Consider the following 23,207-nt stretch of genomic DNA (forward strand, 5'->3'; position numbering starts at 1 on the left):
GTGAAATGCAAGGAAATGCAACAGAGAAGACCCTGACAGTTGCAGGGTTGTTTAAAATAGCTGAGCTGTTTAAACAGATTGCAGTAGGTATGCTTTAAAAGTCACAGTGGATAAGGGTGCCTTCAAAGCTAATGGCTAAAAGGCATCTTTAAAACCCTTGGGAAAAGATTGAGCACCACAGATATACAGTGGCATTCTCACATACATAGTTGGATCATGCCGTGGAGTTCTCGCACAGAGCAGACGGGGTAAAGCCACACTGGCAATGCTCACAATCCTGAAGTCAACATTGTGCCACCAGAAAACAAGGCCCAGGCCCCAGTCAGGTTTAAAAACGTGGAGCTAAAACTCTTAACATTTTTATTCGAATCAGCCCCTCGTGAGACTGGTTTAGCGACTGTTATCTGCTCAAAGCGGTCGCGGCCAACAAAGCGCAGGCATTTTGCGCATTTAAACGTCACTCTGCTGCCCTTGTAATGAGAGCGGAGTGAGTCTGTGAGATAATCCGCCTGATGCTGGGAGAGTAACACGAGAAGGCCTGTTGAAAACGAGATGTTTTCAATTCCATCCTGCACTCTGTGAGTATGGCTGTCTGTGAGGGAAGGATACAGTTGGTTCCCATTCCTCTCTAATATCTTGATCCTCTCTTTCATACTGTAAGTAAGCCTGGATTTCATAGAGGTTTCATCCAGAGGAAAACAAGTCTGCTTCCTGATACCTGCCGCCTTGGTCCAGGGTCCTGCTTTTACCCCTCGTCCAAAGACCGAACCATGCTGAAACCAAGCTGGGCTGGGCTGGCCTCACAAGGCTTGGCTCATTTTCCATTGTAGGACCTGGGCCGTAACATGTCATGTTCACCATCAAATACTGAAAGCTTTTAGTTCATTATATTTTGTATGAACCCTCATTAAATGCAATGGTAATGTTAGCAGTTGATAGCTACAGCTATTGCATAATTGCTAGTGGACAGCAATGAACAACTGAAAATGAAAACATGTTACACAATGATGTAGATTGTTCAGACAGGTTAATTGGTAATTCTACTTTATGGAACATTTACAAAAACATTACACAGATTTGGAGCTGACTGATAATGTATCACAGAACAGTTTTGCATACTATGCCCCTGGCCTGTAACCCTGGTTTTGTACAAAGGCCAAGCTGAGGTGTTTGTCTATTATGTGGCTTGAGGAAAAACATTTGAGAAAACCACCAAGAACTTGAACTTAAAAAGGAATTTACAGTACAGTACTCAGACATATAAACAAACAGTTATTATTCCCTTGTTTAAGATCCAAAAGCACATTAGATCATGCCGTTTCAAAAATCATAAACCATTGTGAATGACCCATATGGTTTCTATGTCAAATAAAGACTAATAACATCATATCCAAGTATCTTCAACTGTGCCTGTATAGCAGTGAGGTTTTCTATGGGGTCTATATTTGTTTAAACTCTGTATATCATGGAAGTCTCTACAGAAGGAGGACATTCACAGCCTTTATACTCCCTGTGGTTGTCCTTGGTGGCTCAGTGTTTTTTTCTGCCTCCCAACCGCTGTTCCAGGATCAGCTTAACTACCTAACCAAAACGCTCCCGTTAACCACTGTGTGTACAACGGGTGAACCTGGGTCAGTTCTTGGGGCAGAACCTACGGTCACCTCCAGCTCAAGCCTTCAGGTTAGCAGGACGCGCGTTCTCCTCCGCGTGGCTCTCACCTTGATCTGCTGCCGGCGCAGCATGGCCAGCTCCCTCATGTCTCTGAAGGGCTGCAGCAGGTACTGGTAGAGCTGGGTGGTGGCCTCCACCAGCGCCCCGTACGCATCGTCCTCCTCCTGGTAGATCTCCAGCAGCTCCACCATGCTATCCATGCCCTTGTGCTTCTCCAGCAGCTGCAGGACAGAAGAACATGGTGAGTTGAGTCCACATGTCCACCATGTTTGGATACACGGGATACTGCAAAATACAGTTTATTTTTATCATTATTAACTATTCATCCTGTACCATATTCTGTTATACTTGTACACTATACATATATATATATATATATATATATATATAAAATATATACTATTCCAGAATATGGTACAGCATTCTGTCCTACATTACAATATTATTGCTCATTTCCTGAGCAACTAACATAGCTTATGATCTTCACATGTTAATCATTTATATAGATGGACACTCTCTGAGTCAAACTGGTTTAAGTACCTTGCCCAAGAGTCCAACAGCAGACCCACCAGGGAACTTAAGTGGCAATCCTTCGGTTATAAGGCCTTATTCTTACTACTATACCACACTACTGCATCTACTACATTCCATACTATATGGCCTGCTATATTATACAGCGTTATAATAGATTTTATGCTACGCACTACACAATACTGTATTCTAGGACAGCTGTGAACAGCTGGGGAACATTACAGAGAAACAACAAGAGTGGCAAAATCACAGCACGAACCACAACATGCGCTCATTAAGAGGTTAACACTGAACCCAGGTGGCTCCTGGGAGGAGGTAAAGAGAGGCAAAGTATACCTGCAGTTGCCTGAGGTGGCTGTCATAATTTTGGAGTGATTGGTCTTGCCCTAGAGCTCTTCGGCGATCACAACGAGTGTTTTCGTACTTTTGGCAGCACACCTGATGCTGATTAGGGTGAGCAGAGTCGAGTCGTGTCCAAAAACCTATGACTACAATGTGAGCTTACAGGTTTGTCACCTGTTTGTACGCATCCTTGGCCAAGGAGCAAATGTGTACACGTGGCTCTTGGGTAGCAGCTTATGAAACTGCTATACGGCATGTAGGAAGTTCTCAGTACGCTCTTCCAGGGTGAGAGTATTTTTCCAGAATTATCAACAAGAGCAGTTTCCCTCTATGCGGATGTCTGTTAATTTATTTAAGTTAGTATTATGGCCACACAAAGCATCAGTGTTCAAAAGCAAATAATTGACTGGTTTAGACTCAGACTACTGGTAGTGTCATGAAAATGAACTACCCACACAAGAGTTCACCATAAAGATCATTCTAATTGTTCTCTGTTTCTGATCCTTCTTAAACCTCCTCCTAGTTTCAGGTAAGGTAACAGGCGGCCTATGTCTGAGCCAAGAAAACAAAAGCTGTGGAAAGACACTGCTCCTTTCACAACTTGGCACAACCTTTTGTCCCACAGTGTTGCAAATGGTCAAGCCAAACAAAATGAAATCCCGCTGAAATCTAAACCGTAGGGTTAGACGCTGCCGCAGTCCCTCACCTGTGTAACAGTCCCCCTAGCAACAGTCCCACACAAAGCCTCTAGGCAAGAGGTGAAATTACCTGAAGACATAAGAACTGGGACCTTGTCGTGTGGGGACCTACCACAGAGAGAGACCATGCTAGATAATGTTCTAATTCCCCATCTGTCATTGTTGTTACGATGCTCTTTCATGAAGTCGGTATAAATGCGCACACGTGCGCAAACACACACACGGAAAATAAACTTCACAGCACATTGAGATGCTCGCTGTGCTTCTTATAAAAAAAGAAGAAATTGCCTAAAATACAATCAATCTCCAGGATAAACAGCAACGGTAGGAGAGGTGGTAATTTTCCAGCCACCACTATGGCTGCTTTGTTTCAGGCCTGCAGTAAGTAGCGGGAGCTCAGGGAGGTATCTATTGCGTTCTGCTTGACACGTGAGTCAAAGCTTTTGAACAGTCTATAGGGGTGAAGTGTTTTCCCCAGCACTCTCTGGCAGCGACATAGTGCCGTGCCACACTGTTTAAAAGCTCCCATAACGACCAAGACGACACACTGTCGGGAGTCTCACTTGCCATGTTTTCACTTAAATATTTTTTCCCTGTATTTCTTTTCTTCTCTCCTGTCTTGGACACGGTGTACATTTTTAGACATTTTTTGGACATCCACAGCTTAAGATGTTTGTTCAACATAGAAAACAGAAATATTCAGTTTTAGCGGGACATTTTCTCAGACTTAGTAGGATATGTCAGCCTTGGCATGACATGTCACATTATGAATGAAATACCCAACAGTGACTGAAAACGTCCTAGCAGTGACCTGACTCCAAACGATTTACCTACAATAAAAATTAATAAATGCAGAGTGGGAGATGAGTCAAGGGAAGCTGTACTGAGGGGGTCCTTAATACAGGCACCAGGGTTGCTTTCACAATTAGGTTTGTGTCTTGTGTGTTACATGCTGCACTGTAAATCCCAGAATATGTAGGATAAGGCTTTTGTAAAAGCCCTCTTACAAAAGACAACTGCTAATAGGCTCTCCATGTCAGCTTAGAGCGAGAGGTTTTACGGTGGCGCGCTAACAAGCCTGCATTTTCATTAGGATTCAGCCTGTGCAGGTCCATGTACGCTGCCCGGACTGTCATCTGCCACATCTGGAGCTGCAGGCACACACCAGAGGCATGCTGGGTACAGCTTCCATGATACAATAACACAGTTTCATAACAGCCCTGGTTTCTGATGTCAAAGCTGTTCAAATGGAGCCACTACGGCACTGTGTCCCTAACTTTGAGATTGAAATTAAGACAGCATTAGGCTGTATGTGTTATATGACATCACAGATTATGTGGTTACTGAAGTAACCGAAAAACACTAAGACTCGCAAAACACACATTCATTACTCAAATACGATGAAAAAGTACTACGTGGGGTTGAGTGAATGCCACCAGAGAGAACTACACCATGCAAGCTAAAATGCACACTTAAAATTCATTGCCTCTTTCTCGTGTAAACATTGTGGAAAATGAGCTTTATTTAAATTCTAACTGAATGATAACAAAATTAAACATTACCCATGCCAAGGTTTTGTTGTAATGCAGAAAACATGTATATGGTTCAAACCGTTTTGTAAGTCCTTGAAATCAGAATCATGATCAACATAACACAGAGTATAGGCTGGTGAAAAGGACAGACTATGATTCCACCTTCAGTGTATTGAAGCGTTTTTGAATAATAAAAGCAGCTACTACAAAACAACATGATCGGTGTAGGCAGCAAACTCAAGCACAATATGGCCACGAATTATATTACACTCAGCTTAATGGTACACCACACCCATTGCTAATTTGTTCACTCCTAAATGTTACCATATGCTTATTTTTGGTGTGTGTGAGTGAGAGAGAGAGAGAGAGGCACTGTGCTACGGGTTTGCGGATCAGAGCTCCACACAAGAAAAGAACACGAGAACCAACTGCATCAAAGGCCTATGGAAAATCAAGCGCACGTTTCAGAGTTGTGCAAAAATAAAAGCTGCTTAGCTGGACTGTGGGAGCGAATCTGTCTGTCGGCTAATTTGATAATCCTGGGCAGTAGCAGAAGGCACCCGCGGAGTGACTGTAAACCACTCACTTACCATAACTAATGTACTGTAATCAATGGTCCAGTGGGGGCCCAGCAGGATTAAATCTCATTGGGAATCTAGGCCAAAGGGACTCCAGTGGCCAGTGAGGACGCTACAAGCTTGGGTCAGGCTTAAATCCACAGCATTCTTAGCCTCCCTCCTGGAACCGGGCCAGTACTTTCCACAACTCACACAATGAAAAGACCACTCACATAAAACTAACTGGTCAATATATAGGCCTTTTGAGGCATTAGGCCTATTTAGGTACACCTACTTGTTACAGCTTAACTGTATAAATAAAAAACAAACATAAATGTGTGTGGAAGGAGGACAGAAAGACTGGATTTAGCACTGACAAAGTGCCAGAGGTAAACTGTTATATGGACCTACCCCCCCCCCCCCCTCCCCCCGCCTCCTACAGCTTTCTCACTCCCTGAGAGAGCTGAGAAAATAGGGAGGGAATGGAGAAGAAAAACACTTTGTGGTTAGCCAAGCCTAAAGCCCTCTAAATTCAGGTTTAATTGCAAACGCCTGGCCGGCTTACAAATGGGGCGCTACCATCTTACGCGTAAACTATTCCAATGTGTCGTGCACACCTGCAATGCATTGTTTTGGGTTGGGGGGGGGGGGGGGGGGTGATGGGAGCCCTCTGGTGCTTCGGGCCAACGGAAACAGGGCTGGAGATCCTGGATGTCCTTCTCACACCCAGTGAGAATGGAAAAATCCCGCTCGCCCAGTGCGGTCATCCCTGCTCAATAACGGCAGGAAGTTTATTCAACACGACAGCACTTTTTTCCCCTTTAAAGCGCGCAGAGGGAGACCTCAGCTAATGGAGCGCGGGGCCAAAACGAAACCGCCGCACAGCCTTGACGTTTCTGTGACTGCTCTGCGGAGCATTTCACAAAGAAAACTTTGCTTTAAGACCACGTTTAAAAATACACTGCTGTACTCACTCTATCTGCACACCAGAGAGGTATGAGCAGGGTCGTTATGCAAGCACTTCAACACTATCAACACAACGGCGTGGCTATCAGTTCAGACGTTTCAGGCTTTCGCGCACAGAGGTCTGGGAATGTTTGTTCTCGGTCTGCAGCGACCCGTTGTTCAAGTAAAATGGATGTTGCGGGATAAAAAAACGCCAGCCTGCCGCCAACAATCTCACCAATTGTTCCCAGCGCGGCTCCCACATTCCCGCTGCATTATGCATCTGACTTCCTGAGAATCTGGATTGAAGGTTATTTATATCCAAGGCTAAAAAAGACCACTTTTGGTCAGTGGGGTTTTCTCTCACCTCTTGTTATGTTACAGTACTGCGAGAGCAGGGAGTGCTGCTAATGGCCCATTGTTTGGCTAAATTGCAGACCAAAGCGCTACTGAATTCAGCCGACCTGCTCTTACTGAAACAAACCAAAGAAGCATGAGTGGACTCCGTCCATTACAGCAGCAACAGTAAAGTCACATGATGTTCTCTTGTAAAAATCTAATTTTTCAGAGGAAGAACAGGAATAAGAAGAGCATGTGACTATCCTCAATTCATGTATGCTTGCCGCAGAGTTTGGCTTGTGGTGCAAAATGGACAGGAAAAGGCCATTTATACTGTTATTAGCTGGGTCAGAGTCACTGACTACCCACAGACAGAATGGTTATGGAAATACATGTGTACATCTACATACTCTGGATGCAAGCATGTATATAGTATAATGGAAGCCACCCTAAATGAGACTGCCTAAAAAGTACATGGAATGACTTGGTTCAATAGATACGTGGTTGGGTACAGAACTGTACTTTGTACACGATGAGAGGTCATCAAACTGGCCTGCAAACTGTGAATTATTAACCTCTCAGAGCATCTCAGCACATTTCCTTAGCAACACTTCCTGTAGGTGACACCTTTCCCTTGAGCACCATTCAATAAAGTGGAGTCAGTCGTTCCAAAAAGTTCACAAAGTTGTGCTGTTGGCAGCACAATGCACATGAAGGGAAGAAAAGGCATATTTTCGCTCTGTTCACTGTTTGAAATGAGATCTCTAAGAGACAGTAAATGTCATCTAAGTAAACCTGTTTTACAAAAGCTTCCCATCATACCAAACAACACCCATAGTTATGCCAGTGTTCACAATGTACCGTGGCTGTTCACGCGGTATTGCTTCATTGAATTTTTGCCTCATATTGTTTGAACAAACACAAGCTCTACTCGACTTGGATGCCATTTGAGTCTGATCTCCAGAGCTACGGGGGGAGAGGCGCAAAGAGCAGCATAGTGGTCCTCATTTTACAGTGAGCCGAGATGTGACATTCAAATACGCCGCAGCGTTCTAAGACATGAGAATAACTGCTCCTCCCTTTGAATTTTAATCACAAGAATGAACATGACCCAGGGTGGCAATGTAGCACGGTGGTTCAGGAACAGGACTCATAACCAAAAGGTCCCCTGTTGGAGCACTGCTGCTGTACCTTTGGGCAAGGTACTCAACCCACAATCGCCTCAGTAAAATATCCAGCTGTATAAATGGATAAAATTGTAAAATAAATAAACTCTGGATAAGAGCATCTGCTAAATGCCAATAATAATGTAATGTAATGTAATGACCCCCCCGGGAGATGGCACTGCAGAGCCCACTGACAGCCAGGAGATACTGTGACAGGGATCTGGTTACCGCCCCAAACAGGAGACGTCCACACTATCCCTCCTCTCCATGGTCACGGCACTGTGTGACTCATACAATTGATTAACCAGTAACTCTTTCAGCGTGGTCTGATTCTCAGGACAATCAATAGGCACGTCCCCTCCAGCTACGTCAGATAATGTTCCTCACTCTGCCCAGCAGGGAGATGGCCGTTTGTGTTCACAGCATATTTCAGTGCTTATTTGCATTTGCAGCTGTTAAGTTTCTGCTGTAGGGTCATTACTAATGAATACAGTGGTAAACAAAAAGCACTACTGCAACTGTTATTGATTGCCATGTTTGATTATTAGAGTAGGCCTGTATTCAACAGACTGACTCAGTGGCTCTACCAACCATGGGATCAATAGTGACCCCTAACCTGACATGAAATAACTATCAGCCCAAACCCTCTACAGGCTGTTGTATCCTTTATTCACCTTAACAACTCAATCATAAATTTGTGTCCCTTAAAATGGATATAAGATGTTTTTTCCATTTATCAAAGCAAAAAATTCACACATCCCTGAAGTGTTACTAGGTACTGATAAAGATGTTTTGGCTGTATTTAAAAGGAGAGCAGTTTTTAAATAATGTAGCCTACATTAGTGGAGAACTATGAGGAAACAAAAACGGTGTTGATCTGCAGACAATCTGAAGTGTCAATGTGTACAGGACGAGTGTGCCAGCGTCCCTTCTTTTTCAGGGCAGGCGGGTTCTCATAGGCGGTTGCCAGACATTTCACGCATGGGTTGCACTCTTGGCAGGGGGTCCCAACAGGGCGAGGGGGCCACGTATGGACCAGGCCGGGAAGGGAATCCTAATCAGCGCCCCAGGACAGCTGAGGTTCCTCCAGCCTGGATCAGCTGGGAAAGCAGGAAGGCTGTTGGAAATGCTGGGAATAACTAATCTGGCCTAACCCTATCTGGGACAAAAGGAGGGTCCACTAGAGCCCCCATATCCCCTTCACACACACATCATCCGGCAACACGCCCCACACCAGCTGCCGGAGATCATTCTAAAGCCTTGTCTCCGTATGTGATGTGTGATAGTACAAACTACCAAACTGTCATCACAGCATAGGCCTGTGTCAAGAAGATGGCATTTGCTTGGGAGTTCTGTTTCAAATGTAGCTGTGTTTGTCTGTTTCAAGTACACTTCAGTCTGGACATTTCTGAGATTGTCTAGGTGGTGAGACAAGACTGCCTCTGATGCCTGTTTCATTTCACTGATGTTTCTTCTCAGCAAATACAATCATCTTTTTATTTTCAATTAACAATTTAACCTTGTGATATTTTTATCAAGCACAGTCAAAAATCATCAAAGGTTAACATCCCTCTGCAGGACTGAGGCACTGGCACGACAATGGGAGCGAATTCTCCACGTTACACGTGGAACAAATTTGGCATTCCTAAGTACGCCTGTGCGGAATTCTTCCACATCGCGCAACCCCCACACCAGTCCAAACAACCGGCCACTCTCCCTGCTGTCAGCTCCTGCGCTGGGCTTGGCACGGGCCCTTGGTTCAGGCGGTACGGGCAGTAACACAAACATAATCCACTGCTGCTCCCTCACAGAAAGGCCACTTTGGCCGGAATTTCAAAACCAAACCTGACAGCCAGCCACCAGTTAAACCCCTTGAGGCTGTAGCGGAGACTTTTTTTTTTATATTGGCTGGCACATGATGTCTCTTTTATCGCGGTTCAAAGGTCTTTAATCCGAGGCCTTTGTTTCCCTGTTAGTCTGTGTTTGCTCAGGGGGGCAAACTCTCACATGTACGTGAGGCGCTGCGGGCATTCTTTCCGAACTAGAGGAAGCTCCGTCTGGGCAGAATAAATGGAGAAATCGGGACGAGGAAGTACACCCTTTCCTGGACGAGAAAACAAACAGCACTGCAGAAACTGCTCCAAGGTTACCCAGCGCAGAAAGTCATCAGTGACCACAATAACACTAATCAATACAGTTCTCCAGGGAGATGCGAGACTGGAGCTATGGCTAATGGCTTTTGCTAATAAGCAGCTTTTGGGAGGTAAAACAGAACTTTGGAAACTTGCCGAGTTTAAGAAAGCCGCACTGTGATTTTGCTGCTTTACGACTTTCTGGAGGCCTGTATTACTTCATGCTGAGCTAAGTATTTGACTCAAATTTAAGGTTAATTGCTAACCTTTTATTAAAAACAAAAAAAAACAACAAAAAAAGGAAACCTCAAAATCCTGACCAAGACAGAGATACAACTTTACTTAAATTGAATAACTTTTTCACAAACAGCTAGCAACACGGTGGATGCTGATAAGGAAAAAAGTATCAAAACTTTGACCTGTAGGCGCTCCGTCACACAGTCCCTCATCAATAAGGGATTTTAATTTTTGTTTGAGCCACAGAAAATTATCTAAATTATAATTATTAATTAATTATCTAATTATTAATCTAATTATTCATATTATCTAAAAAAGTAAACAACAGGCTACCAATCAATAAAATCAGAATTATCTTTAAAGGTCTTAGTTTCAGGTCTGAAACCGCAAAGCCTCTGCTACACTGTAAACATCTCAGTAAAGTATGGGCTCCATCATCAATCAGCCTCGTGTTGACTTCGTTTAATTCAAGCTTGAAATAAATTCTGGCTTCTTCCAGGAAAAAGAAGCAACAAACTGAACATGCCCCTCAGGAAGAGTGCTGAACATACCAAGCATTCACTCAGTACATGGCCCCTTCAGCCATAAATGTAACATTACATCCTCACAAATCACCTGCCCCGGGTTTTCTCACGCAGCGCCCCTAGATGCCTTCGCGCTGCACGCAGCGTCCAGATGGACCACCTGCGTTTGAAACATGGGGATGGAACCGTTGCGTCCCATCCGCTGACTACAGTTAAAGGCATTACAGAGAGGGGGCTGCTGGCGATAGTGGTGGGGGGGGTGTGATTGAGGCCGCGGTGCTGAGGCACCTGTTTGATTTGCCGTTAATGGAGGGTGCCCGTTAGTGGGAGGAGGATAGTGACAGATGCTCTCGCTCCTGTCCGGGCTTGGAGGTATTGGGTTTCCGCGCGGCTGTTTGGTCAGACATCTGGTGGGCTCGGCGGTCCTCTCCGCCACAAAGGAATCTACTCCGCTCTGCTCATCCAGGGGACAGAACCCCTCCGCTCGAAACTGCGTTAAAACACGGTCTGCCCTGTTGTTTCCGAACGCCATCTGTGGCACTTAGCCTGCTCCAGACAGCGAGATCACAGCGCTTTCTAATGCAGAAAAGGCCCGCTCAACCTCCTGTCAAACTCAGAGAAGAATTCTTTTCATACTGGTGATATATTAAATATGCTAATTATGGCAGATGGGACTTGTGTCTTCTATTAAAATGTATTAGAATGAGCTACAACTGCTCCTCTTCTCTGAGCAGGCATCTGCACATTGTTACAGATTCAACATTTGGGTTATATCTGACTCGTAGAATGAAGCAACTGTGTGACTGATCATAAACGTACCGCGCTTATCTGTAGCTGCGCCTAATCACGGTTGAGACAGAAGTAATAAAAAATTCCAAAACATAATAAATTGCTCCGAAAATGTTTACAATTTCATGTACAACATATGCTCATACTATGCTGGCATTACTACAGTCATTTAAAGAGTTGAAACCTCAGAAACACCCACAGCACTTAATCCCAATGAGACGAAAGTCATGCAAGTGCGAAGCACACAGACTCCCAGAGGCAGCGCGGACCTATGGAGCAAAATTCCCAAGCCCTGACTCTGGAACACTGCTCTGCATCTAATGAATTGAGCCTTGTTTGCTTTCAGGTGGTACCGCAGGAGTGATGGTTCTAAACTCCCCGAAACAGCCAGCTCCTTCCCCCCTCTGTCTCCCGTTCCCTCGGCTGAAGCTCAGTGTACACGTTTCAGGAAGTGGCCTCTGCACTCCGGATCGTGTTTCTCACAATGTAAAGCAACAGATGGCAGCTCAGGGGCTTTTCGAAACAAAGAGAATGTAAAGGCCCACGTGTTTGAGAGTGTGGTGAGCTACGTCATTCGCTCCCCCCACCCCCTCTCTCCCTCCCTCTCTCTCTCCCTCCCTCTCTCTCTCCCCTGGCTGTGAACCATGGGAGGGAAAAGAAGTAGCTTCTAACCCTTTTGGGAGGTGCTCTGGCCCCAACAGCCAATCCTGGATCAGTTTGCCCACCTTCAATCCTCACCCCCAAAACATCACATGGAAACTTCAGCTGATCAAGAATCAGTGGGGGGCAGAAAACCACACTACACTCTGTGGCAGCAATCTATCACTACAACCTTTCAGACTCATTTCCATACTGTAATAGAACAAAGAGGTCCGATTGTACGTAAATTAGAATTATGAATTATTTTTTTTACAAGTTTCGGCTCACTCCAGCTTAATAAATGTTAAAATACAGGCCTAACGCTTCAAAAGATGGAATAACTCACTGGGCGCAAAATCAAAGATATTTTAACCTGAATAAAAAATTAGTAGCTTGACTGCATCAGCATTTGACTGAATCCAATAACAAGCTATTCGGCAGGAAAATTAGGACAGGGCAGGACAGTCTTAACTGACACATTTGAACTTGACTACACTGCTACAGCTTCAATGTAGAAATATTAAAACATAGGAGCGTGATTATATGTTCTTATGCAATATGACTATGCTACTGTCAGTATATTTATAACGTAAACCACAAGACAACACTGGACACTTTTTTTTTCCGACTGATATTTTGGGGTCAGATAAGGTCAGTCCGCAGTACGACTGGACATTTAGAGTCAGGACATTTAGACAGGGTTTTAGATTTTAGACAGGGTTTAGCCACCTTCTTAAATGGAAAATACCGTATAGTGGGGACTGTGCTATACATAGTGTAATATGCCCATCATATATTACACGTTAATTACCCCATTGTTTGTATGTAGAGTACATTATCATGGCGTGAAAGCACTGGCACGTAGAAACTGTAAATACTTGCATAAATGAGTTCTTTCAAAAGCAAAAAGAACAGCAACGTAGCTAGTAAACAACAACAGGCGTTATGACACATCAGCATATTGCACTGATTGATACACTTCATATACCTGAACTATCTGCGACTTGGCAACAGATTCCCGTTATATCTTGAGTGAGACAATCGATCAGCTGTGAACACGTGATAGGAATTACGGAACAAATTATTATTTTTTTTATTCTAGGAATAATGGAACAATGGGTTACTTCCATTCGTTCAGTTTTTCATAACTGGTGGTCTAATGCTTCAACATAATTTATTGACAGCTACATAAAAATTGACTCGGTAAAGTGGAATCGCTAATTACACTACATAATCTCAAACTCAGAACGGTCATCTAGTTACTTAGCCTTACCCCTTTACAACATGATTTGTTGAGCTATTTTTTTCTATGGAAGAGAACAGATTCTTTGTCAGGTGAGCTGATGTGAGAGTCGCAAATTAAGGCTGAAAACGCTGCGCGCTGGATTGGCTTTGTCTCACCTCCTGCAGGCGCTTCTTGGCTCTTTGTAGCGCGTCCTCGTATCCCTTCTGCCGTAACTCGCTTAGACTTTCGTAGTACTCCTCGGGGTCATCGCTCTCGGTGAATAGCACTTGAGAAAGGATCTTCCATCCACAAGTGTCTAGTGCGTGGCCAAGGTAGACTTGTAGCTGGTAGCAAAGTGTATCCATCTCCGCCTGACTGACCTCCGGAGGTCCAAACAACACCGTCCACATCCCCGAGGGTTCCTCGGGGAAAGGGGGCAAGCACGGTTCCAGGTCCGAATTGACAGAGCACAGCTGGAGGTGAATGGCCCTCAGATCCTGGAAGGAGAAAAGTCCAGCCCAACTACATTCCTCCCTGGCGATGTTTTCGAAGTCTTCCGAATCCGCGACTTCGCAAAGTTCTAGGCTATGGTGCTCACCTTTGATGACTGTGGGATCCAAGATCTCAATGTCCATCAGTCCGGTGGGGCTTCTCCCCCTCGACCCAGCCTTACTGCCACCTTTAACGGGACTCGAGGGTCCCGCTGCTTTCTCTCGAGTGTGACTCTTTGTGACACTGGGTCTTCCTTTAGCCCTGGCTCGACTACCACCGTCATCTTTTTCTTTTACTGGACTTCTTAAAGTTTTGTGTTTATCATCGGTCGCTCCGGCCCCTGCAGCGGACGTCCCCTCTGCTCCTGGGTCCCTGGCAACGCTCCTTCTCTGTACGGTTCTATTGTGACATGTGATGGCAAACTTCCCTTCCACTTCATTCCAAGCCACAATAAAAACAAATTTGTGCTTTTCTTTTTCCTCAAAAACATTTGGTCGAACGGCTACCCATCCCGACTCCAAATTATCTTCCATTGTGAAGGACATCTTGTTATATATATATCGGCAAGTTGGCAAACTCGCCAGCTAGAGCAGCAAGCTATAATTTCGCCGTTTCGACAACGAAGTCAAAGGCAAACAGATTAGCTGGCTATCTGGACGTTGCCCGGTAGGTTTAGCTAGCTAGCTAGCATTAGCCAGCTTTAAGTTTTGCTAGGGTAAACTGGAGCCCGATTAAGTGAAATGGCAGCTATCCAGCTGCATTAACCAGGAGATATCATTATATATCCACAAAACAGCCATTTTTGCCTTTCTCTTGCTGCTTAAAACAAATATTTTTTAACTGGTCCCGCAGTTGCCATCTCTTCTCCACCTGCTTTCTCGTAAGAGCGTCGCTACCTGACACAGCGTTAACTGCAGAAGCCCCTTTTGTGTTCTCATTAAAGCCCTTCAGACAATGCGGACGGTGATCGTCACGTGTGAGGGTCTGTTTACAAAGACACGGAGTGAGCAGCCTGAGAAAGCCCTGCTGTCAAATGTTTTGTCTTTTCTTCATCCCTCGCAACTGCAGCGTCTCTCTCCCCCGAATCCTTCAAACTTAAAATAACTGGACCTTCGAGCCGCCGGGAGATCCGACTTCAGTTGGATTAATTCGTACGCGAACGTCGCCGCATAACTGTTTTGTTTTTGTTTCCCGCAATCTCATCGGACAATTGTATGTTTTCTCGGTCATCTATTTCGCTCCACATCTCTCCATACCAATGTTTTCATCTGACGAGCTTTGCTGACGTAGTAAGCATCTGCATGTGGGGGTAACGCGACGTGGTGACGTAGCGAACGTTGCGCATGCTGGGACTTGTGTTAACGGTATAACCGCAGTTGGACCGCACTAGGACCGCTCTCACGGGAGCCAATCCGATGCCAAAAACGCGACAACTTTAAACTCTACCCGTTTCCCGATTACGTACGAGCACCAAAACATGATTCTGTTCAATAACAAACCAGTGATTTTTGTGGCATTACCGTGGAGCAATGGAAATGAGAAAAAAAGTGTTATGTAAAGTTTATTCCTCTGTAGGGCTCATTACTTGTTTATAGAAAGTATTCACATTAGAAAGATTTTTTCTACTGTGCTTCATTTGGTTAGCTAAATAGTATAAGCTCTCTTCAGCACCCTTGTGAAACATCACTTGAAAAATTTGCCCTGCATTAGAGGAAGGTGCAACAGGACCATGTAGTGATAGGAGAAGTTGGTAAATACAGGAAAGTGGAATACTTAATAGATCTCATAATAAAAAAAAGGATCACATAAGACAGAGCTGGTGCAATATACTTACTGTGGAAAAGTTTTTGGAAATGAGAGGAGTTTGCACTTAAACAAAAGTTGAAGTTTGCCCAAGGGAAAGGGCCTTGGGATGGTTGGGTACAGTTGCTAAATTTCCACAGAAAGGTTAAAAACAAAATGTGAGCTTATCTTACTCTTATGAGGGTGCACACTGTGTGTACAAAGTGTAAAAAATAATCTCTAATCATTGAATTTCCATTTAAATCAAACTCCAAAAACTGTTGTTCCATAACACCACAACACCATCCCTCCTCGTATATGCACACAATTATGGTGTTATGACACACCCACTTTTACTGTTTGATTTGATTTTGAATGGAATTTTACCAATCAAATCGAACTGCAAAATAGGTTTGTCATCAGACCATAATTCTGTGTGTTTATGTAGTGGGTGGGGGTGACGGGCTTCTATCTTTCTTTTCACTGTATCTGCCCTATTCATTTATCCATTACAATCAGTATTACATACATGCTATATCCTTCATTTATGGCATATAACATTGTAAAAACTGTAACTGATGTCAGTCGCTCTGGATAACAGCGCCTGCTAAATGCCAATGATGTAATGTCAAGGTATGGAACACTTGGTTAAAGGTGCTGCTGAGGGCAAGTGAAAAGCATGTCTCCTTTAGCGAGAACACTGTGCTTCAATGGCTCACACAATGTAACTCGCTGACGATCCAATGCAGGGTTTGACTGCTTTGATGTGTGTTCAGCCCCTGGGATGGAGTGAATGCTAACAGTTGTATTGAATTGTATTATATTGTATTTTACCTAAACATACTGAGGGGCTGTTCATGTTAACACTAATTTCAATACAATATTCCCAAAGTGCATAAAAAAAATTGAAAAAAAAATGCTCTCAGCCTTTACTAGCATCAGCAGTAAATTTAATATGCTTTTTCTGATTGTTGTCATTTTGGCCACGAGATGGCACATGTTGTCAGTGCTATCAACACTATTTGCACAGTCCTGTGTTGTAGACAACAATACCAGAACATGATTGTCCAAAATACCAACTCATGATCTTACTTTTTACACATCTGGCCATTAACTTCATTTGTGAGGCACAAATAACTTCAAATAAGCAATGCCATTAAATCAAGTTAACACATGCTGCTATTTTAGGGTAAGAATTTGTACTTTTGTGATATCTACTGTCTCATGAATATGATAACTTCAAATCTCTAGTGAGTAAAGTAGACAGAATTCACAAATACACAGGAATGAATGAGTTAATCACATTAGACAGTGTCAATTTCCAAAACAATGTGAACATGTTATGTCTTTTTGCATGTTACATCACACTTAGCTTATTATCTTAGACAAAGTATTTCCATACTTAATTAAAAACAGAAACCATTTTTAAAACCTGAATGTGTGCATGTTAGGAAACAAATGAAGCGATTAACATATTCACACATTTAATAGGAATTTCACAGCGAGTCATCACTCAGCAGGGATTGCCATGGAGGGACACAATGGCCGCCCTGAAGCAGGTCGCAGGTTCTCCCAGTAGTCACGGGTAGCCCTTGGTGAAAAGAAAGGGTAGATGTTTGCTCAGATGCATACCTGTTACAGCAGTCAACAACAGAGTGGTAAATTCCTTACTGACAGTGGGGGTTTCAGTTCAAATCAAGAGCAGCACAGATGTACACAGGTTTGATCTGAGGTTTAGTGTAGCACAGAGCTTAAGTAGGTAAACTTGTAACTGAAAGGTTGCTGGTTTGATGCCCCATTGGGACAATGCTGTTGTACCCTTGAGCAAGGCACTTAACCCACAGTTGCATCTGTAAAATATCCAGCTGTATAAATGGATAACATTGTAAAAAAAAAAACTGTAACTGATGCAAATCGCTCTGGATAAGAGCATCTGCTAAATTCCAATAAAGTAAAGTTTACAAGTGGTCTGGATCACTCAATGAGATAGCAGTGGAGGACGGAACTAAGTTGACCGACACTTGCTTACTTGTGTGAATCTACTTTTCTGTGGTAGATCACTGCCCTGGATCTTCATGATATGCTTTGGACAAGGCAAACTGTGAGCATTTAAAAGAAATGGCAAAAGCCACCAGCACATTCTGCAAGGATGATTTTTGACCAAACTGTGGGTCAGGAGCCACAGGTTTGTTAAAGATAATAAAGAGGTGAAACTTAGAAGGCTTCAATCACAATGCACATACTAATATCCTCCCTGTACCATACTGATACTCAAAATGTATTTTTTGCTATTTTTTCCCGCCAACCTCTACCATAGTTTATTCTGAGTTAACTCTCCTTGGTTAGAATTTTCAGTGTGGAACCCTCTGTGCAAAGGATTCTGGGATCTCACCTCGCATTGATCCAGGGCTTATGGTGACTTGCCAGGGCACTACCCCACATTCCGTGCTTCTCTGAAGCAGGGGGCAAAAAGCCCCTCTCAGGTGCCAGCTCCTCTGCCAGAGCACGGATGTGGTAGGGCTCGAACCCACAGCAGCCACCAATATAGCGAATTCCAGCATTGTACGCTTCCCTGGCATATTTTTGCATGTCCCATCTATTCATAGCTCTCGCTTCCAATGCTACAAAGAAATTACAGTTTTATGTTACTCAGAGATATACACCAATTGGTCCACAATAAATTCAGAATTGAGGCATGATTGATTTTTAGTTCAAACTGATGAGCCCTGGTTTCCTTCTTACCAAAGGGGAATTCTGGGAGGCTAATGTACCCTCGGTGATTACATTCTGGGGTATGGAAGCCAAGGGGTTGGATCATCAGGTGAGCTTTCAGATTGGCTGCCTCCAAGCCCTCCTTCATGAGCTTCACGGTCTTCACAGCACACGTGGGGTCCAAATGGCAGTTGACCCCAACGATCTGGGCACCTGAACCACACACCATCCCAGGCACAGATCTAACTACAATGCACTTTGTCCTTAAGTATTAGGAGTTACAAATTTAAACAAGCATTACATTTTTTTTTTATCTTTGTACGCATTTTTAATTTCACTAACCACTGAACTCAAATGTTTTGCAAGACATGACAAAAATGTTAATAAGGATGAAGAGTGTCATCCAAAGCTATGCTTCAATTTTCCAGCTTTAACAAGCCTTAATGTTGTGTATTTTCTGGCCATGAACGTAAGAAGACCACACTGATGGGACCCAAACAGAAGCAAGATATTCCCACAACTCCACAGTTTTGTCTTTTTTCCCCTACATTCAGAGAACAAGAAACATGACCTCTGTCGATCTTGACTTACAGACTGCATTCACAAATGCTGATCTCCCTTTCATGTGAAAAGTTAAACTAATGATACCACTGCCATAGACGTTCCTTCTGAAAAGCATCAGTCATTGACTGCAGTCAAATCGGTACAACATACCAGCTTTGACCAGTCCGACAGCACAGTCTCCAGGAGGGACTCCATTCCTGTCTCCCTGTGGCGCTATGCACAGCGTGGCCGCCACTGGCTTCCCAGAAGTCTTCAATACCTGAACAGCCCACTCAGCCTCCTCCACATGCTCAAAGAACTGCAGAGGTCAGAGGTCAAAAAGGATATTGTCAAGGGAACAAATAATCCGTTAAATATCACACCCAGAGATGCCACTACTAGTTTTCAATGATGGCCAAGCTTGACCTTTTTCTGTACCGGGAAGCCAAAGGACCAGTAAATTGTTCACTGCATGCACAGCCTTTAGCAATACCATGCAAGAGAATTTACACACATATTAATATTCAATTTAAGCTGGCAACAGTACACACAGATTGTGAAATTCAAAATGCTGCTGAATCATAGTTAATCTTTTTAATTAATTGTACATACTTCAGCAATCAGAAAGTCCACATTCTTCTTAATAAAAACATCCATCTGCTTCTTGACGATGGCCTTCACTTCATTTTCATTCTTATTGCTCACATAGCAGGGAGTCTGCGAGACTGCGCCTGCAACCAAGGCATCCCCCTCATTGGCCACTTCTCTGGCGATGTCACAAGCAGCCTCATTGATTTGCTGTCCCTAGGGTAAATAATTGACATGTGAGCTTATATAACCAGAGGAAGAACAATATTATACCTAGAACAGAGAAAACAAGCTTGTGCTAACCAACAGGGTGATGTTCCTATAAAGGAAAGGGGATAAAATCAGGACACATCAGACCTCCCTCACACCCACTAAAGTCACGCTTATAATTTCTCTTATTTTGTGAATCCTGTTAAAAAGGAAAACTGAGGGGCTTCCAAGTGGATCAAGCAGTAAAAGCACCTGATGTTTGCAAGTGTGCAAAAATGTGATCCCAGTTATGTCATCAGCTGACAATGACTGGGAGCCTACAGCAGCATAACAAAAATTGGCTTTGTTCTACAAGGGACACAAGAAAGGGTACAAAAGCCTGGTGCTTGTTCGATAGCTTAACAGTGACCCCTGCTGGTCAATTAGTGGTAGTCAATAACGTGTCTCAGAGGAGAGCAGGTGTTTCACCCTCCTGGGCTGGTGGTGGGCGTTGTTGCTACAGGCATCTACGAAAATATATATTCAGATTTGGGGAGAAAAATGGGGGAAAAACATTAGGGATTCCAAATTCTTTTTAAACAAAGGAAAACTAAAGCAGTGCTCACATTGTGTAGTCTGTAGTCTTGACCACCCAGACTAGAGGACAATAGGTCACAATATGTTACAGCCTCACTCAATGAAATGTCAACCATTACATAAGAGTGGTAGTGTGGTCTCTATATGCAGTCTGGTATGGTTTGCAGACATATACTGACGCGTAACTTGACTCCAACAGAAAGTACTACTGTACTGGGACAGTTGGGCCATTGGGCAAGCGCGAAAACACTGACAACTTTTAAATGCCAGGAATTCTTTGGTGAAGTGGTTTCTCACTACTGTAGGGGAAAACAGACGACAACCCCTCAATTAAATTTTCCATCTGTGTTCTTTTGTATTGATATTTATAGAAAAACTCTCAAAAACAGAAGATACCAGTTTTAGCACTGTATTGAAGCTTCTGTGCACTGCACAGACACAGAGACACGGATATCAGTCCAGGCACATCTGCTCACTTATGACACACTGGGTCTGAACCTCACCAGCATCAGGCAGCATAACACTAAATGCTTAATCAACAGTGAAAATCCAAAGCTGGAACTGTGGGCCCGTTTCAGGGTCAGCGTTTTGAATGTTGAGCCCCTTCCTAGACTACTCACGGTGATGTTCACAACGCTGCCACAAATGTTGAGTTTCTCATCGCTGGAGTAGAAGGTGAAGGTCTCCATGACGTTGGCCCCTGCCCTCAGGAATTCTCTGTGGAGCTGTCGAACTGGACAAGACAGAACGAGAAAACTCGAATTCCTCAGCTTCTTCAGCTTGTCATCTCTGAGCTGTTACAAAACTATGAGGGGAACATCAAGGCCACCTTCATGTTATGCAAGTAACAGGCCTAGGTAAATTCAACGCAACTTCATGATCATCTTGCATTTTTGAAACGCACTGTGCACACTGACAATCAATTGATCTCGCTAGACTAACCCCAAAGTCTTTTATACAGCTGTGTAAGAGTGAGCTTTCTGCACAAAGCAGTTACACAGTGTTTATTAGGAGGAAATAACTGTGCTGATCACCCGTGCACTCAATGTCCTATAATACAGAGATATGAAAAGTTTACTACTAAATTACTAAACTACTAAAATTGAACTACTAAAACTGAGTACTCTGTATTTAAAGTGCAAGTATTCAATGAACATAACAGTGGCACATTACAATGGTATGCACTGCGGTGTGGAGTAGTCATCTCCGCACTTGATTGTTCCCCTGTAGGTTGCAGGAGCAGATTCTGGTTGGCACATTGCGATTATATCTGTCTGCAAGGTATTTATCCAACTTATAAATGCTCCAATCAAAACAAATCCACAAGGCTAACTACAGAATATGTAAACTGTAAATCCTTAAAAAGTGGTGCTGCACAGTGGTTTTTCGCCTTATTGATTTTTTTTTTTTTACTTTTTCCTTTAGTCACCTCACCTGCCTCTGGATGTTCAACTGCAGCCTCTGGCGTCCAGTGTCCAGCCTTTACGTAGCCTCTCCTCTCAAGAGCCATGACATAGCCCCCGTCTCCAATGACAACCTCGCCTGCATCCAAGCGATCCAATATTCCCTAATTTGAGGACAGGACCACAGGTTTCAGGCTAGTATTGCATGGCCAGGTTCAGACTCATATAAATGACATTTCTGCATTTAAATGTGATTTAAACATTCAGGGACGTTTCTAGCTATTGAAAAGATCCGGGCTAAGTCGGACGCTGCAAGTCAAGTTCCGCTCTGTTACAGAGCCTGTCTGTTTTGCTATACACACCCCCTATTCAGGGCGAAAATATTCGGGGCTAGGCTTAAAATATTCGGGGCTATAGTCCCGAATGATCGGACGTAACGACGTCCCTGTTAACATTCATTAAGGAAATACACTTATATGCATGTAGAAATACTGAAAAATTATATAATTCAAAAGCTCTGGGTGGGTGTGGGTGACGTCTGTCCTTTCAGCGCTCAGTACGATGAAGTGCGTGGTTTTAGATCACCTGTTCGTCACCCGTTGATTAGTATCTGTATTATTCAGGATATTTAAACAGCAAATTCATATGTGGCGACAGTGCAATTCTGGGAATAGTTCCAGTGCAAAATGTAATATACAAAGTTGCCATCGTTCACGCAAACAACACGAAGACTTATGCATTACATACGTCAATTTTACACAAACAAGACTCCCACCTTTTTCTTCACAGTTTGCGCCATTATCCAGACTGTGAGAGAGGAAGAAACGTTAACCACACAATCCAACAGGAACTCTGATTTGTCAGATCTTGATTTTTAAAGCAGCGATTCGGCGAGAGATGGGGTGTGCACCGGAAGTCAGCCAATGACCTTCGTCCGTTCATTACAACGTCTACTTTCTGCAACTTGTCATAGGAAAAAGTCGAATGAATTATGACGGGGTATATTTTTCAGACTATTTTGTAATCAGTTGATGAGCAGATTGTATGGAAAGTACGAAAGGCTCAAAATCTGGATTTAATTTGATTTTTTTTTTATTAATCAAAGATGAAGTTTTGTCACATGCCAACTGTGCAGAAATCTGGAACTGAAACGATAGCATAGAGGTATTTAGAATAGTTAAATATCTTTTGGGGTGTGTATTAATAAGCACTCTCAATCTCATATATTTATATATTTATTTATTTCCTTTATGCATTTGTTCAGTTCTATTTTTACGTATAAGTGGCAGGATTAAGCTACAGTATTTATAGCTCAATACCAAAGATGAACCTCAAATTACTGATATGCACAGTGAGTAGTTTACAACAGTATGTAGGGTAAAAAGAAAGAAATGGTCCTTTTTCCCTGACTTCGAACATGAACCTGTATTTCTCTCTGCCAAATGATATGAGACTGATATATGACCACTCTACTGACCTGTTTAAACATTTATACATGCAGTAAAAGCCTACTCTTACGCAACCCTGCAATTCCATCTCTCACCCACCTGGTCTTTGTATCTCAGGTTAGTGGC

The 23,207-nt window shown here is 43.4% G+C and overlaps 2 protein-coding genes across 2 annotated transcripts in view; both read right to left on the minus strand.

Moving 5' to 3' along the window:
- Positions 1-15,073, minus strand: part of LOC118775934 (junction-mediating and -regulatory protein-like) — a 32,408-nt gene extending 17,335 nt beyond the window's left edge. The window contains exons 1-2 of the mRNA XM_036525899.1: positions 13,504-15,073; positions 1,719-1,892 (exon numbers count right to left, since the gene is read on the minus strand). Of these exons, the coding sequence (XP_036381792.1) occupies positions 1,719-1,892; positions 13,504-14,364 (1,035 nt within the window). The 5' untranslated portion in view covers positions 14,365-15,073. The remainder of the gene's footprint in view (positions 1-1,718; positions 1,893-13,503) is intronic.
- Positions 15,074-16,565: 1,492 nt separating this feature from the next.
- Positions 16,566-22,474, minus strand: LOC118776400 (betaine--homocysteine S-methyltransferase 1-like). Its single transcript, XM_036526736.1, has 8 exons — positions 22,409-22,474; positions 21,665-21,797; positions 20,851-20,963; positions 19,469-19,660; positions 19,028-19,175; positions 18,344-18,526; positions 17,994-18,222; positions 16,566-17,192 (listed from the first exon to the last, which is right to left on the minus strand). The coding sequence occupies exons 1-8, from the start codon at positions 22,430-22,432 to the stop codon at positions 17,111-17,113; spliced, it is 1,104 nt and encodes a 367-aa protein (XP_036382629.1). The 5' UTR covers positions 22,433-22,474; the 3' UTR covers positions 16,566-17,110.
- Between the last annotated feature and the right edge of the window lie 733 nt (positions 22,475-23,207).

This window comes from Megalops cyprinoides, chromosome 4, assembly GCF_013368585.1.
Source record: "Megalops cyprinoides isolate fMegCyp1 chromosome 4, fMegCyp1.pri, whole genome shotgun sequence".
Taxonomy (NCBI): Eukaryota; Metazoa; Chordata; class Actinopteri; order Elopiformes; family Megalopidae; genus Megalops; species Megalops cyprinoides.

What these genes read in the sequence shown, in the direction of transcription:
- LOC118776400 (XM_036526736.1), bottom strand. Translation starts at nt 22,432, where the DNA reads ATGGCGCAAACTGTGAAGAAAAAG. An exon ending in TGGACTTTCTGATTGCTGAA is followed by an intron (nt 19,176 to 19,468) that starts GTATGTACAATT and finishes TGACCTCTGCAG; the next exon opens with TTCTTTGAGCATGTGGAGGA. An exon ending in TGTCGGACTGGTCAAAGCTG is followed by an intron (nt 18,527 to 19,027) that starts GTATGTTGTACC and finishes TGTGTGGTTCAG; the next exon opens with GTGCCCAGATCGTTGGGGTC.